Consider the following 18484-nt stretch of genomic DNA (forward strand, 5'->3'; position numbering starts at 1 on the left):
TGAACCCACATTCAACATCTCCAGAGTTCAATGTCCTCACACTCCTCCCAGCCCATGGTCTCTCATAAACTCATTCGCCTCCTCGCGCATATAACGATAAAACTCCTGATTCCGATGCGCGACCCACAGATAACAAGCTACAGCACCCAAACCCTCATCCCCTACTTGCCGCGGGCAGCCTTGAGCAGATTGTAGCCAGCCTGCCGCTTGGCCAACTCCACACCCAAGTCCTGGTATATTCTCAGCTCGCTCCCCTCCCAGATACACTTCTTCATCTGCCTCGTCCATTTCATGGTCTTCTCCTTATCGAGAAAATGATGCAGCTTCACCACCATCGCACTCGGCGGCTCCCCGCAGCCCCATGTGCCTGATCCACCACGAGCTGCTCTGTAGACCACAGGGCGGGCAACAATGCCCCAGGGCCTACCAACATCTTTTTCTGTGTTGCACCATGACTTTACTTATGGTCAAGCTGCTGCCTCTTCTTTGTTACACCCCTCGTCTGATAAGCCATAAACAGGCCCCACCAGAGGGGTATTGCAATCCTTCAGTGCTTACACACCATTCACCAGCAAACAGACCTCAAATGCGGTGGAACAAGACTAGAAAATTCCACCTTGAGCAGGAGCCACCAAACGTGTGACCACTCACTCCATGGTCGCCACCGGAAGTCTCATTTTGCATGGTGTTGATGATGGCAAATTTGTTGACAGAAAATATGGTTTAATGTAAGTTACCTGGTTTACCATGAGCAACACCAGATCTTCAAAATCTGAGAGACAAAGACTTCACCATTCTAGAAATGGCATTTTATTTACATACAGGAATGTGTAACCAAAAGTCACTTTTGCATGTGTAACTGGAGTAGCTGCTCTCACACAGACACACGCACACACACGTGCACAAACGCACTTTGTCCCGAATGTTCTGACGATCAACTTTAAAGTCTATATTATTCCGGGCAATTGTAGACTTGGGCAGATCAAATCCATACTAGACAGATGGAAGTTCTGACACGCACCCGCCAATTCAATGATTCATTAATTATACCGTGATTTGGAATTATGTGCTGGTGTGAAAGAAATGTCATTAATGTTACAACATAAGTACCAATTCACTAAGCAATAAAATCGTACTTCATATTGAACATAATAAAGTCTCAGATTTAAGAACAGTTTATCCTCCGAGGTGCTACACTTCATTCTGACGGTAGAACTATTAAACTCGTTTTTTTTTTGTTGTTGCAAGTATTCATTCATACTCCCAACATACGGCCAGTAACTTAAACTGAAGACTGCTTGCAAAGATCTTGTGAGCAGCCTTCCAAGACTGTCACTTTGTTCGAGCTTCTTCTCTCGCACAATCTGACAGGAAGACTGGAACCTTTGGCTGCAGACTTGGTTACCTGCCACATTTCTCAATTTCATAAAGAACCTTCACATTGTCACATGGTAGACAGCTGTTTGAAGTGCAAAGTGACATTTTCTCATGCATATTTTGTGTGAAAATATTGTGCAGCAAAGGGAATGTCAAAACCTTTGAAGGATTTTCAAGACAGCAGTAAATTGTCAGAGAAAAAAGGCAACTTGAACAGAAATAAAACCTGCCGTCCTCAAATGAAAAAAAGTCACAGTTTGAAAAAGAATTATGTGGTACAGTGCAACAATAAATTTAATATGGCATATTTTGGCAGCCACTTTTCCTTATACATATGCTATAAGGTAAACAGCGTCACCCAGCAACCCAACAGAGCCATGCAAATGACTAAAAGTACTTATGCAAGGTGGTCACAAATTTACTGCCAGTTGGCTATGGAAATGCTCTTGCAGCTCACTCCAGCTACTCAATTGTAACCCTTTAGTTAGGAGACTCACTTGACTTTCTGAATCCAAATGCAGTAGTCGGTGATGTAGAGGTCATTAAGGAGGTATGCAGGGTCACTCTCGCGGAAGATCTGATGGATGCCCAGCAGGCACTTCAGAACTGCAGACTTACCTGGTGCAAAGAGAAGTATTTAAGTAAAACTCTGAATAAACAACACTATTTTCAGCAACATTTTAAAAACGTTTGAGATGCTATTTCCACTGAACCAATAATTTGCACGATCAAAGACCAGATAAAATCAAGGTGCTTTGCTCACAACTAAACCACAAAAATCGGTAAAGAGATAAACAGCTTTTGGGTGTTCAAATAAATGGGGGTTATTTTCCAGTCAGTTGATTTTGAATTTGTTGGCGTGGTTTTACATCAATGTAATGGGAGGATTTGCAGAACTGACAGAACAAGATTTCCGCAGAATTTTGTTCCTTGCGGGGGTAAGATTACTTAATCGTGCATTTTGAAAACGGAAAGAAAAATTCAGAAGATATCAGGCTCGATCGAATTTCAAAATAGTTCCAATTGTTTTCATTTTAGCCGTAAAGACGTGGACACCTCATGGTGTCAACTATTATCAATTGTAATACTAGACATTTCTGAAAATCTAACTTCCTTATAATAACATAAAAGTGTTTCATGGCATTCTTTATTCCCAAATTTAACTGAAGAGCGATGGAGAACTCCGGTAGTATTTTTCTCAGTTAATCATTCTGCAGCTTAGAGCTACGTCATCTCAAATCTCCACAAAGTGCACTTTCTACAAACAGCCATCGTGTATAACTCGACTAATTCTTGGGACTGGGGTTGCGGGGGTGGGTATCCTATGAGGAAAGGATGGACATGTTGGGCTTGTGGCTACTAGGGATTAGAAGAATGAGAGGTGATCTTACGAAACTTACAAGATCCTGAAAGGTTTTGACAGGGTGGATGCTGGGAGGACATTTCCCCTAATGGGAGAGAATTGAATGAGGGGAAACAATTTAGAAATAGGAGTCTCCCATTTAAGACCTTCTCAGTGGGTCTGTGACATTCTACTGCTCAGAGAGGGCTGGGTTATTGAATATTTTGAAGTCGGTGTTAGATAGATTCTTGGTTGATAAGGGAGCCGAGGGGTATTAGCCGTAGACAGGAAAGTGGAGTTGAGGCCACAATCGGATCAGCCATGATCTAATAAAATGTCAGAGTAGCCTCAAGGGCCCAAATGGTCCACTCCTGCTCCTAATTCACATGTTTGTATAAAGCGCATTCAGTAAGGAGAAGCCAGGTTGTCACAAACTCAACCATACCCTAAGTTTACCTACCTTACCTACTTTTACTAGTGATTCAGCAACAGGAGCTTAGCATTCTGGCAAATCTGTACTCAATCAGCCAGCATTCAGATTATTCAAACAGCTTTATAGAAGCCAATACTGTTAACAGTAACCCAAAATAGAAGTCAAACCTGGCAGTGGGTACCATCTACAAGATGCACTGCAGGAACTCACCAAGGCTCCTTAGACAGCAGCTATTGGACACTGCCGCCTGATGTTCCCCTCCAAGCCACTCACCATCCAGACTTGGAAATATATATTTCGCTGTTGAAGGGTCAATATCCTGGAACTCCCTCCCAAACAGCACTGTGGGTGTACCTGCACCTCAGGGACTGCACAGGTCCAAGGTGGTAGGTCACCACCATCTTTTTTTAAAAATTTAGAGTACCCAATTATTTTTTCCAATTAAGGGGCAATTTAGTGTGGCCAATCCACCTACTCTGCACATTTTTAGGTTGTGGGGGCGAAACCCATGCAGACACAGGGAGAATGTGCAAACTCCACACAGACAGTGACCCAGAGCCGGGATCGAACCTGGGACCTCAGCGCCGTGAGGCGGTTGTCCTAACCACTAGGCCACCGTGCTGCCCTTCACCACCATCTTAAAGAGTAATCAGGAATGTGCAACAGGGCAGCACGGTGGTGCAGTGGTTAGCACAGCTGCTTCGCGGCACCAAGGGCCCAGGTTCAATCCTGGCCCTAGGTCACTATCCATGTGGAGTTTGCACATTCTCCCAATGTCTGTGTGGGTCTCACTCCCACAATCCAAAAGATGCGCAGAGTAGGTGGATTGGCCATTCTAAATTGCCCCCAATTGAACATTTTTTTAATAGTGCATTTTTAACGCCTCATGCCTGCCATGGACTGGGCATGAACAGTGAACAGCTCATGGTCAAATCTCAAAGTGGGTCTTCAAATATTTCCACCTTCACATCCGGATGTCTAAAACGCTATGTGAATTCCCAAGTAACATTTTGAGAGTCTGTCAAGCTAAGGTAATTAAGTACTTCCTTCTGCAAAAGCTTTCCTGACTGATAGATGATTATCAGAACACAATACTTTCTTCCTCCAATACCAATGCATGTAATTCCAGGAAAGGAATCAGCAATGGGAACCCTTGCCTGTTTGTTGAGGCCATTACTAGTGCTGCCATCGTCCCAGGTTGGAATCCACTCATTCAATAACCAGGGATTGGCTCGATCATCTTCATAGTTCACCAAACACAATGCCACACGACAGAGTGAACTTACAAGTCATCAGTGGGATTGAAGGAGGTGCGATAACGTCTGCTTGGGAAATTGCTCAAAAGATTAATGCAAAAACATCTAATATCTGAGAAAGTCAAACTCACCTACCCTATTCAGAAGTAGATTCATGGAGTAACCACGTCAGGATGTCCCAATCAATAAAGATCAATTGAATAATGTGTTTAAGAGTCTCTGGCTGGATGCCACTAGAAATCATTTTTTACACAATCCAAGCATAATTATTCCAGCACACAGCTCTGCAATATTACGAACATACAAATTAGGAGCATAGAACATAGAACAGTACAGCACAGAACAGGCCCTTCGGCCCTCAATGTTGTGCCGAGCAATGATCACCCTACTCAAACCCCGTATCCACCCTATACCCGTAGCCCAAAACCCCCCCCCCCCCCTTAACCTTACTTTTTTTAGGACACTACGGGCAATTTAGCATGACCAATCCACCTAACCCGCACATCTTTGGACTGTGGGAGGAAACCGGAGCACCCGGAGGAAACCCACGCACACACGGGGAGGACGTGCAGACTCCGCACAGACAGTGACCCAGCCGGGAACCGAACCTGGGACCCTGGAGCTGTGAAGCATTTATGCTAACCACCATGCTACCGTGCTGCCCTTAGAGCAGTAGGCCACTCAGCCCCTCGAGCCTACACCATTTAATAAAATCATGCCTGATCGGATTGCATCTTCACCCCCCTTGTTAATCAAGAAACTTTCACCCCCCTTCTGTGTTAATCAAGAAACTATCCAGCTCTGCCTTAAAATTATACCAAGATTCTGCTTCCACTGCCTTTTGAGGAAGAGTTCCAGAGACTCACTGCCCTCAGAGAAAAGATTATCTTAAATGAGCATTTATTGTTTATTTTTAAACAATAGTCCCTAGTTCTAGATTCTTCGCCAAGAGGAAACATCCTCTCCACATCCACCCTGTCAATAACCCTCAAAATCCAAAAGGTTTCAATCAAGTCGCCTCTTATTCTTCTCAACACTAGTGGATACAAACCTCTCCAAACTTTCCTCATAAGACAAACTGCCCGGTTCTGGTATTAGTCTAGTAAACCTCCAAATTGCTTCTAATGCATTTACATCTTTCCTTAAATGAGATCAATCATGTACACAATATTCCAGATGTGATGTCACCACTGCTTGCACAGCTGAAGCAGAACCTCCCTACTTTTCCACTAAATTCCCCACCCAATAAACAATTACATTCTATTAGCTTTCCTAATTATTTGCTATACCGGCAGACTAGCATTTTGCGATTCATGCACTAGGATCCCAGATCCCTCTGCAATCTCTCACCATTTAGACAATAAGCTTCATGGTGGTTAGCATCAATGCTTCACAGCTCCAGGGTCCCAGGTTCGATTCCCGGCTGGGTCACTGTCTGTGTGGAGTCTGCACGTCCTCCCCGTGTGTGCGTGGGTTTCCTCCGGGTGCTCCGGTTTCCTCCCACAGTCCAAAGATGTGCGGGTTGGGTGGATTGGCCGTGCTAAATTGCCTGTAGTGTAGGGTTACTGGGGGGATTGTTGGGTTACGGGTATACGGGTTACGTGGGTTGATCGTTGCTCGGCACAACATCGAGGGCCGAGGGGCCTGTTCTGTGCTGTACTGTTCAAAAAAAAAAAAAAGCTTCTTCATAATTCTTCCTGTCAAAATGGACAATTTCACAGTTGCTTACATCATACTCTAAACTAGTCAAGCTTAGATGGGCAGTATTTTTTGTATTTACATGTTGTTCAAAGAGTTGTTTGGCAATACTGAACAAGCATTTCTGAAAAAAAAATGCCGTTGAATCTTTTTATCTTGCACTTATCAGGAAAGATGCAAGGATGCCATTTCAAAGGGAACAACAATTTATACTGCATGTGAAAAGGGATGCTGATTGGTTAGCAGGTTGGCTCTGATTGGTTGAGGCATGGCTATGGTAAATGCATCAGGGAGCTATTGTCGTTCCATGCTTTTGTTCATTCATAAAAGTGCAATGTCTGGACATATTCTTTTTGCCTGCAGAGGACAGGGCCCTGCAGATGAATGTTCTTAGTTCCGAGCAAGCAGAAGTGAGCTATATTGTGAGCCCCACCGATAACCTGAAATAGGTTGTTAGCGCACAATAGATTGTTCAATAAGTGCTGCCCAAACACAGAATCACATTTAAAGTTAGTAATTAGGCCAAAACTTCTAAGGAGTGGAAATCATTGCTGAACAGTGATGTCACTCTTTTTTAAACACAGTGCTGTCGCTCCTCTAATCTCAGGCTTCGGAACTGGGCCTCTTCAGAAATTTGAAGTGCACATCTCCTCATGAAGCAGGGTCATGGGGAAGTCAGGCTGTATCCCCTTTTGACCAGATTATCTGCTGTATTTCAGCAAGTCTTCAATTACTACGACCCCAAAAATCTTTGGGACATTTAAATAGCTTTCTACTGAGTTAGTGAATGAGTGCGTAGGCTGGCAGGGTGGATAAGGTGGCAAGATGCTAGGTTGCAGAAGGGGGGGGGGGGGGGAAGTAGGTCCAATCTGGGTAGGGTCGTAAAATGGTTGGGGGGGGGGGAAGTCAGGAGGTGCAATAGGGGGGAGGGGAGAAGGAGTCAGGGGTGTGGTGGGTGGGGGATGCAAACGAGAGAACGAGTTTGGGGGGGTGCGGGAGAGAGGGAAGAGGAAGTCATAGGGTGTAGCAGGCAGGAGCGAGTTTGAAGAGGGTGAGGAAAAAAAGAAATGAGCCGGGGAATGGAAGGCGGAGCGAGCCGGAGGATCGGAATGGGGTGGGGAAGCAGGACGAGTCGGAGGATCAGGATGGGGGTGGTGGGGGAACGGGATGAGTCAGAGGATCTGGAGTTGGGGGGGGGGTGGTGGGGGAACGGGATGAGTCAGAGGATCTGGAGTTGGGGGGGGTGGGGGCAGCGGTATGTTTGGTCAGGTTGGAGGGGGAAGGAAACTAATCGGCGGAGTGTGTAGGGATGAGTTAGACTGTGTGGGGAACGAGAGAGGCGGAGGATTGGATGGAGAATGTGACAGGGAATTGGATGGGAGGGGGAAAAAAGGAGATACTGCATCAAATAAAATTGCAAAAAAAAAAACTTTAAAATTTAAAACGAAAGGGATCAATAAAATATACCAGTGCCTATTTTATGGGGAACAAGTGAATCACTAGTTAATACTCCCAAGCCCTGAACACAATTAAATACACAACCAGTATACAATTAACATGCAAGCAAGTTCAAGCCATGAAGATACGAGTTGCAAAACTGCAGAATTCTTTCTCAGAGGGTTGAGAGACTCTGGAACTCTCTGAGAAGACAGGGGAGACGGGGCCGTTAAATATTTCTAAGGAGGAGGAAGATGATTGTTAGCCAAGTGAATGAAAGGTTATCAGGGGAGATGACGATGTAAAACTCGAAACACAAACTGATCAACCATGATCTTATTGAATGGCACAGCAGGCTCCAAGGGCGAAATGTCCTATTTCTGCTCCTATTTTGCATGTTGCTGGTTGATTAGTGCCACTCTCCCATTTGCCTCGCACACACAGCTTCTCCCCCTAAACTGCCTCGTTACTTTTAAGACCTGGCTCAAGTTTCACATTAATTGCCTATTAAATCCACTGCAGAAAGTTACAGCTTATAATGAATAGTGCAAGTGTCCTTTCGCCAATGTAATAATTGTTACTGAAATGCCAATCCATCTCAACCTGTCAAGAAAGGGAACAATTTAAACCACTGAGTCCCACTCTTGTGGTTAGAGATCAGACTTGTTGTAAAATTTCAAATGCATTTTCTTAGATTTCCTTTGTCTCCTTTCTGTCTGAAGCAAATTGCACGCCCCTCACACTCCTCTCTATCTAACTTTCTGAACCAGATTCGATTTGATTACATTGTTTCTCAGTTTTTCTTCCATATCTTTCACAATCTTTAAATCTGTTTGAGAAGACACACTGTTGGTGCCCACGTTCATTAAGACGCCTTCATCATCATTTAACACTCACTTCCTGCAAATCGCAGCACAAATTTTATTCACACCATAGGTCGCAGGAAAAAGTCTCATCAGACCGCACAGGGAAATTGCCCCGCTTTAGAAAGCTTTGGTCTGTTATAACTGAATAACTCAAGATTAAAAAAATTGTTTTATAATGAAATGAAATGAAATGAAAATTGCTTCTTGTCACAAGTAGGCTTCTAATGAAGTTATTGTGAAAAGCCCCTAGTCGCCACATTCCGCCGCCTGTTCGGGGAGGCTGGTACGGGAACTAAACCGTGCTGCTGGTCTACCTTGGTCTGCTTTCAAAGCCAGCGATTTAGCCCTGTGTGCTAAACCAGCCCCATAAGCAGTAATTCTTAGCAAATTTCCAGCGCGAGAGAGACCAGGGACGAATGGAAATCTTCTAGTTAGTGGGCAATTCCTAGACATTCACGTTGGGAAGAAACAAGGCAGCTATTTTTGTCGTTAGAAGTGATCACTGTTTAATTATTTCATGTAAAAACCCTGCGTCAAGCTCGGAAACACAAGAGGTTGGTATTCAAACAATACATTCATGCACTGAGTGACAGAAGATCGATCTACAGTCGTGTGCACAGGTTTCCTCCACAGGTCAAGTCTCATTACTTTCAGCATGATTGAGAGAATAAATTAGCTCTCGAGAAGAACCTAGTTACTGCCACTCAAACCTAATGCCTGGCAGGTCATAGCGTGGTCATGTCGTCTTTCCTGAAGAGAAGCCAAGTCTGAAAAAGGCAAAACGAGGGACTTGATAATTACTTTTATTAAGATTAATTAATTGCTTAAATCCCCAAGTAGCTGAGGCAGTAAACAGAAGAGTGGATACAGTTATCTGCAAATACAGAACGCTCTGCTGAGCTAGCTGATCTCAGCTGCAGCAGTATCTGGGGCCGCACAGATCTGCTTTGTGATACCCATCTAAGGGCAGAACATTAGCCAGGTTTCCTATTTGTTATGGTCCTGTTAGCTTGAAAGGACGAGCATGTGCATTTCAGGTGAGTAATCTGGCCTCTGATGCCCTAAATTAAATAGTCTGGTAATATTCATGGGGAACATGCCACAAGTCCATTATATGTAGGAGCAGAAGTAGGCAATTCAGCCCATCGAGTCTGCTCCGCTGGCCAATCAATAAGATCATGACTGATCTGATGATAGTCTTCAACTCCACTTTCCCGCCTTATTCTCATAACCCTGGAATGCCTCACTGGTTTAAACCTGTCTATTTCAATGCTGACCATACTTCACGACCCAGCCTCTCCAGCCCTGTGAAGAATTCCACAGAGTCACTACCCTCCAAGAGAAGAAATTATTCCTCATCGATGTCTAAAATGGGCGATCCAATCTTCGGAGTTTATGCATTCTGATCCCAAAATCTCCCACAAGGGCAAACAACTCTCAGCATCAATCTTGTCAAGCACCTGAGAATCTCATCTCTCAATAAGGTTGCCTCTCATTCTTCTAAACACCAATGAGTACAGGCCCAACCTACTCAGATTAAAATCCTTCCATACCGAGGATCAACCTGGTGAACATTATCTGGACTGTTTCCAATGCCAGTATACTTTGTACAGGCGTTTCCCGTTGATTCCTTTAGTTCCAATACTTTTTATCATTTATCATTTTTGGTCCATGGCTCGTAAATTGAGACATACCTTTAAGTCGATTAGAGGAAGTATGGAACTTAAAAGTTGCAAAATGGTACACTGCGTAAGGAAGTTGTATATTTTGGGCAGAAGAGCACAGACTTTGATGGCACACGGGAGATACGAGGGGTTTGTTTTGACTTGTTGGCTGGTGGCCAATCGATTGACCAGGGACAGTGCCCTGCCTTGCAACAAACAGTGATTGGGTCCAGCCAGGTGAGGTTTCTCCGGAGAGAAACCGACAGAAGCCATTGAACCCTCAATGTGCTCTCCCGTCTCCGTCTCTCCCTGTCCCTCCCGTCTCCGTCTCTCCCTGTCCCTCCCGTCTCCCGTCTCTCCCTGTCCCTCCCGTCTCCGTCTCCCGTCTCTCCCTCCCCCTCCTCCGTCTCTCCCTCCCCCTCCTCCGTCTCTCCCTCCCCCTCCTCCGTCTCTCTCTCTCCCCCTCCGTCTCTCTCTCTCCCCCTCCGTCTCTCTCTCTCCCCCTCCGTCTCTCTCTCTCCCCCTCCGTCTCTCTCTCTCCCCCTCCGTCTCTCTCTCTCCCCCTCTGTCTCTCTCTCTCCCCTCCGTCTCTCTCTCTCCCCCTCCGTCTCTCTCTCTCCCCTCCGTCTCTCTCTCTCCCCCTCCGTCTCTCTCTCTCCCCCTCCGTCTCTCTCTCTCCCCCTCCGTCTCTCTCTCTCCCCCTCCGTCTCTCTCTCTCCCCCTCCGTCTCTCTCTCTCCCCTCCGTCTCTCTCTCCCCCTCCGTCTCTCTCTCTCCCCCTCCGTCTCTCTCTCTCCCCCTCCGTCTCTCTCTCTCCCCCTCCGTCTCTCTCTCTCCCCCTCCGTCTCTCTCTCTCCCCCTCCGTCTCTCTCTCTCCCCCCTCCGTCTCTCTCTCTCCCCCTCCGTCTCTCTCTCTCCCCCTCCGTCTCTCTCTCTCCCCTCCGTCTCTCTCTCTCCCCCTCCGTCTCTCTCTCTCCCCCTCCGTCTCTCTCTCTCCCCCTCCGTCTCTCTCTCCCCCCCTCCGTCTCTCTCTCTCCCCCTCCGTCTCTCTCTCTCCCCCTCCGTCTCTCTCTCCTCCCTCTCTGTCTCTCTCTCCCCCCTCTCTCTCTCTCTCCCCCTCTCTCTCTCTCCCCCTCTCTCTCTCTCTCCCCCTCTCTCTCTCTCTCTCCCTCTCTCTCTCTCTCTCCCTCTCTCTCTCTCTCTCCCTCTCTCTCTGTGAAAACTATTACAAGCTGAAAGAAAGATAATACCCATCTGAAAGCCTAGACCAGCTAAGGAATCTAACTAGAAAATGTCCATCTGAAACAAAGACCCATAACTTCCTGGTTCCCAGTGTCACATTTAGGGGGTACCTCAATGATGTGCTGGGGAATCCCTTTAGAAAGTTCCCAAGTGAGGGTTTACCCGGCAATTTCCCAGAAGTGCTAACTTCCTTTGAACAACTGCGCTGGGCTGGGAACCATCCAACAAAGCAATTTAAATCATTAACTTTGGATGGTTCTGTCAGCTTTACCCTGATAGTTACTCTGAAAGAGTTAGAGAGAAAAATATCATTTCTACACTTCTAACTCCAGAATTATTATTTAAACACCCAGACCCAGCCTCGCATGGGAGGCAGACCGCCCCCCCTCCGCAAAAGTGATTTCTTTGTCTGCGCCCCAGTTACTCTATGACGTTGCTGCCGGGGGTATGCTTCGCTGCTCCTGTCTCACCCAGCCTGAGTGAGGGAGATTAGGCAAGACAGCAGCTTCAGAATCCCAGCATTGGTAAATCAGTCAAGCATGAAAATCTGCCAGAGATTGCCACTCTGAGGAAGTTACGAGTTAAAGACTCAAATCCTTTGCATCATTAGTTTACACCCCTTTCCCCTCTTATGAAGGAGGACCCCAAATCTCTCTGTGCTGCAGCTTTTTCCATGTAAATAATATTCAGCATCTCTATTCTTCCTACCAAAGTGCACAACCTCACGTTTTCTTACATTATGTTCCACCTGCCAGATTTTGGCCCACTCACTTAACCGGTCTATATCCTTATGCAGACTCTGTGACATCCTCAGCACTTGCCTTCCCACCTGAAGAAATGGACAGAATGACTGGAGACCATCAAGGGGAATTCAATCACAAATTAGGAAGCGTCACTTTTAAAGAAATATAAATTTCGAGTACCCAATTCATTTTTTCCAATTAAGGGGCAATTTAGCGTGGCCAATCCACCTAGCCTGCACATCTTTGGGTTGTGGGGGTGAAACTCCACACGGACAGTGACCCAAAGCCGGGATCGAACCTGGGACCTTGCCGCCGTGAGACAGCGGTACTAACCACTGGGCGCCAACATGCTGCCTGGAGGTGTCATCTTAAGCGATAAGAAATAAGATTCGGCAATTTGGCCCACCGCGTCTTCTCTGCGATTCAATGAGATCACGGCTGATCTGATTTTTGGTTTCAATATCTTCTCACACTTTACCCCCTTGGGCAATAATAAGAAAGTGGCGGAAGGATTCCCAGGCTGATTATCTGTTCGCTGAACCGTGAGTCATGAACAGTCCAAAACCATTACATATCTTTTGCCTTCAGGACTACAAACTCAATAGAAACGCATCGCATCTTCCTTAATTGTCGCAGTATTATTATTATTAATGAGAATTTTTTTCAACTTTCTTTCTCTTGAAATGACTCACAACAAGCAACACCTTTCTTGAATAAATTAGTATTTGCAGCTTCATAGAAACATTAAAACTGACGCATTGCGGTCTTTAATAGGATTCTTTTGCAGGTATGCATTATTGCAGCCACCTTCCAGTTTGCATCACTGGCTGTGACACTCCTTCTAATTGCTTGGTTTCCTGGCTCAGGTAAATGAGATTTAGCAGATCGCTTTTGTCGTCAGTTCCAAATGTGACATTCGGAGCAGATTCGAACTTTTAAACAAAGGCAGCAGTGTACCATTGGAAATTTCCATCAGTGAACGCTCAGTTTTGGGGGAGGGCAAATTTTCACTGATGATTCTGTCGATTCTTTGAGCACGTAAAGATATCACTCAATAGAGGAAATGCTTTGGATGCTGGGTTCCTCTCCACTGGTTCAGGCAGCAGGAACAGTTAGTCCAACTGGCAAGCTTCCTTCTGTAGCATCAGAAAGAACCTGTCCATTTCAGCTGCAGATGGGATGAAATTCCCAATTTTATGGCTTTCCGACATCTGTAGATGGCCATCCCTTTGCACAGTGCTGCTGGTGTTGTGCAGCGCGAAGCGAACAAGCAGCACACAACCACAAATGAAGACTCTGGTGAGTCATTTTGATGGCTATTACCATCTTAGCTCGTTGCAATAGATGATCAATTATTCAGGAGGTAGATAGGAAAAATTAATAAGATCTCAGCACCTTCCCACCTCACTGATGAATTCTCCAATGGTTCAATCTCACTGCACCAAAAAAGTCCTTTCAATATAAACGGAGAGGATAACATGTGGGCAGAGGGAGATGAAAAGCAGGATGGATATTTTTGTGTTAAGTTGATTACTCTTTCCCCCTTGTTGATATTAGGTTTTCATGGACGAAACTTGGTGACATTTTCGCACACCTCTGTAATTCTTGCTTTTCAATCTTGCCCCTCAACCAATGAGAACTGCCTAGCCTCACGGCACATCTAGCAGCAGAATTAAAATGAAAATAAAACATATCTGGGGCATTTGTCAAAGAGTAGGGGAATTAGTTGCCCCACTTCCCTTCAACTTAATTTTTACTTGCCCCAGTCGGCACAAAATTACTGCCCACTGATCTCATGTTTCTGAGTCCCAGGGAATCATATTCTTTATATATCACAATCAAACATCTCAAAGACCAGGTTTCTGTAATTATTTCAATTGGTTATTGCTAATTTGTAATAATTTTTTTAAAAAACTTTAAAAATAAATTTAGAGTACCCAACTCATTTTTTCCCAATTAAGGGGCAATTTAGCGTAGCCAATCCAACTAGCCTGCACATCTTTGGGTTGTGGGGGTGAAACCCACGCCATCACAGGGAGAATGGGAAAACTCCACACGGACAGTGACCCAGAGCCGGGATCGAACCAGGGACCTCGGCGCCATGAGGCAGCAATGCTAACCAATGCACCACCGTGTTGCCACCCCTAATTTGTGATAACAAAACAAAAATTAAATGGAACTGCATTCACACAAGTTGATGGGAAAGGCACCAAGGGGCAATCCAGCGCTGCTGGACGACTAGTCTGCCAAGGTTTCTTCAGCTAAAACACAGTGAAATGCAGGTGCACTCCCACTCACCCGGCACAAATATTAACTCTGGGCACTTGCAGTAAATACCAACATAACTCTGTGTACTTTACAGAAGGAAAAATATGTTTTACCGCATACCGAAATTAAGTTGTAGCACTCAGCATAGGGTGGCATGGTGGCTAGCACTGCTGCCTCACGGCATCACCTCAAGAGAACCAAGTTAGAGAATCTATCCAGACACTGGGGTTAGGCAATTCTTCTATAAAGCTAATAAAGTGCAAGGATTTGTAGCTTGTAAAATTGAATACAGCCCCATGAGGTTACACGGAGACTATAATGCAAGAGTCAGACTGAACTACTATATAAAGCTCATTTCTGGTCACCACACAATGCAGTATTTCTCGCTTCTGGTTTCTGTCAGCACATGGATGACTTTGTTTTAAGGGCTAATTTACCTCATTTAAGGGTGGTGGTGGTGGGAGGGGGGATATTTTATCAGTTGAAATATAAAACTCTATTCTTTACTAATTTGTTCAATGGACTACTCTCCTCACTTTAGCTTCTGTTTTCTCTCCACCATTAGGGTAGCACTCAAGCACACTCTGCTGCTGTTGTTGAAAGCGGTCACTAACCAAGTTTTGAGTCATGTTTTCAATCACATGACGTGAGAACCAAATATAAACATGAATATAAAATTCGACCAATCTTAAGACTAAAGGCCAAAAAACCAGAGCTTGTCATTTAGTGTGCCCACTATCCATGTATAATTAGAACAGGTACTTTAGTGATCATTTTGCATGTTAATCATACTCTTCTTGACCCCTTCCAAATAACAGCGTGAACCAGAAAAACTGAATTGTTCTCAGCAAAAATTTGAATCAAGATGGTTTCTTGCCGTCAAATAGAGTTGAAAACAGGCAACTTAATTCTGACTGTACAGTAAAAGAGAAAACATCGTTATCCTGAACTTGTGCTCAGGTGCTGCAGGGATAAGAGTAAACTTGTATCGCAATTCCAAAATCAATTACAAATTAAGAGGCAATATAGCATAAGGTTCTATAGTCCACCTTTTATTGTCCAAAGTCCCTGCATTTCAACTATCTCATGATTCCATTTGTTTCCAGCACCAAATTCCCAATTGGCTGTTATTTATATGGCTTAATGCAAGTTTGAGGATCAAAAGTTCTCGGCATTAAAAGACCGCTGAATAAAAGAGCACATTATCAAAGTTGTCACCTTGCACTCATCAGGACAGCTGTTCAAGATGAAGCAACAAGAACAGTTTATACTGCAAGAGAAGAGAATGTTGCTCGGTTGGCAGGTGGACTGGTGATTGGTACAGATGTTGCCATGGAGAATGCAGTAGAGAAAAGTTAACTGCCAAGCTTTTGCTTCAAATTCAAACCAGACAGGTTGGTCTCTGATCGGTCAAAGGCACTTCCATGGGGAATGAACCAGGGAAAGACAGTCCACCGAGTGCAGAGTTCACTTGCCAACCAATCATCACTCTCGTCTCATGCAGTATAAATTGTTGCTCCCTTCACTTTCAGCTCATGCTGCACAGCTGTCCTAATGAGTGCAAGATGAAAATGTTTGATATTGTGTCTCTCTTTTCAGTAACATACAAGTTCTGTACTACCAAACAACCATTGAAAGATTGTCGACATTGGAACAGTGATTACACTTCATTGGCTGTGAAAAGGGCTCTCAGGGAGTCAAGGAATCAGGGGAGTGGGTGAGAAAGTGGAGTTGTGGCAGAAGGTCGGCCAGTGTTTAATTAAATGGCGGGGGAGGCGCAACAGAACAGAACAGAACTCCTGCTCCTATTTCTTATGTTCTTATGAAGTGCTGCAGGATGCCCCAAGGACTTATAAACAGCTTACTGACGCAGAGGTAGGCTTCCTCCTCGCTGCTACTAAACTGATAATCTGAACTCTACTGATTTGGGGATGGAACATTCACGCCTCTAATTTCCAGGCTCTCTTGCGCTCATCTTCGGCAGTTGCTATTGCCCGAGGTGAAGATGTTGACCTCCATATGTCCTTTCACCACAGGAAGGAGCAAATAAAGAAATCTATTGCACTCACATACAAGAACATATTTTAAAAAACATTTACTGAGCCTGTACATGCTGCCATTTCTTCTGTACTACCCTCACTGCATCACTTTCTTTCCTTTTTCCCACTTCTCCAAGACCTAGCTGAACTAAGGCTTCGGACACGGTGCACAGCCAGGTGGAGAGATGGGAGGTTCAGAACCAGGGCCGTTGATTTTCTTTCCTCCTTCGTCTGCTTCCGAGATGAGCCAATGTTTACAACTCTGCAAATTACCTCCACACCAAACACTATACATGTGAAAGGAGTTGGCACAGAGCTAATCCAGTGGCATAAGTCATGTTTTTTTGCCACTTAATCATAGAAGCTGCAAAGGCAACCGATGTAGGAATTAAAACGATTACAAAAGAGGGTGTTCTTCTATCGCCATGTCCAAGTACATCATTAGGACAATGCACACAACCGCTATTATATGTTACAAGCACATGAAGCGCTTTCAAACAAAATATCCAAACGTGAAACCTAACATTTACAGCAACAATATTTTGCTTGTGACCCAGAGCAAATACATAGCTTTTGCAGTTTATTTCTTGAGGGTATTGGGCAAGCTGTTCAGTTGAGCAGCGAATTAACCTGGGACATGGCCAAGTACTTGGAGGAACATCAAATGGCTTATGTCTATATACTCATAGTCTGCACTTCTGTAGAGTTTAATTACAAGGGCAAAGACATTCGCAAAATGTTTTCTTAAAAGACCAAGGTTCCATCTTTCAAAGCGCAGCTGAAATAATGCGGCCAAATGATATTTGTAAGAAGTGGTTTCTACTCTAAACACTAAGAGAAAGAGTTTAGCATATAAACATGATTTGTACTACGTTGTTTACTGACAGAATATCCATAATTATAAATATTCATAATTATAAGGTACAGTGACAAAATTATATCACTTTCAGCTGCATTAAAACCGTAAATAGAAGTGACTTTTTTTCTTTATATTTAAATTCTGTAGCTCTCATTGCACAGATTTCATGATGGTAATTTTTTATCTTTATACAAGAAACCTTAATTTCTATAATAATAGGTAAAGGCTTTGTCAAATATGCATCAGCAGTCAGGAACTTGAAACTCATGTCGTCCTTCACAATTTTAAGAATTTTACAAAGAAATTGAACTTGTTAATTTAGTCAACTTGTGCAGGTTAGGTGGACTGGCCATGCTAAATTGCCCTTAGTGTCCAAAATTGCCCTTAGTGTTGGTTGAATGGCGTTACTGGGTTATGGGGATAGGGTGGTGTGGGCTTGGGTAGGGTGCTCTTTCCAAGAGCCAGCGCAGACTCGATGGGCCGAATGGCCTCCTTCTGCATTGTAAATTCTATGAACATCTATGAACAAACTATCAGAACTCCATAATCTAGCAAATGCCATTCGTCACATACCTCACCCAGTGTGGAAAATTAACTTGGATTTGCGAACTGGTTCATGGAGCTGTCCCAGCTATCCTTGAAATTGGTTCCACAAACCAGATTACAGACATCACCATTACCCATCTTTCAGGTAACAAACGTTAAACAGGGCATAATCAGAAAGGAAACAGGCAGAGCCAAATGAAGGTGATCAAAATAGTGACTGTGTAGAAGGGGTTTAATGATGAGAGGAAGACCAGGGAGCAGAGGAGCTTGTCCAGGGAATACCAGAGGGTGGCCCTGATACAGGAGAAGATATGGCTGCCAACAGTGGGTCAAGGGGATGGAGGAAGGCAGAAAAGAATACCATAGGAGGAAAGCAGAGTTTGAGGTGGGGGTAGGGGTGGAGGACATCACAGAGAAAAGGAAGCTCAAAGTCATGAGGGATTTAAACATGAAGATCGCAGTTCTAAATTTGGTGCTTTAGGAAGCCATGGACTGATGCTAGGTAAGCAGAATTTAGCGTGGGACATCATATGTTGGATAAATTTGCGGTTTATAGGAGATGGGAAGCCTGCAGGATCAGCCAGGACAACACTGGAGTGGTCGAGTCTGGAGGTAAAAAGGCATGAATGAGGGATTGAGCAGCAAAAAGATGGATGTAGAAATGCAAGTGGGAGTAGGTTGTCTGGGTGATGGAGTAGGTAGGAGTTTGGAAACT

General features: G+C 44.5%; 1 protein-coding gene across 1 annotated transcript in view; it reads right to left on the minus strand.

Moving 5' to 3' along the window:
* Positions 1–18484, minus strand: part of shq1 (SHQ1, H/ACA ribonucleoprotein assembly factor) — an 84290-nt gene that overhangs the window by 6572 nt on the left and 59234 nt on the right. The window contains 1 exon segment of the mRNA XM_038810673.1: positions 1875–1995. Coding sequence (XP_038666601.1) covers positions 1875–1995 — 121 coding nt within the window.

The sequence above is a fragment of the Scyliorhinus canicula genome, chromosome 11, assembly GCF_902713615.1.
Source record: "Scyliorhinus canicula chromosome 11, sScyCan1.1, whole genome shotgun sequence".
Lineage (NCBI taxonomy): Eukaryota > Metazoa > Chordata > Chondrichthyes > Carcharhiniformes > Scyliorhinidae > Scyliorhinus > Scyliorhinus canicula.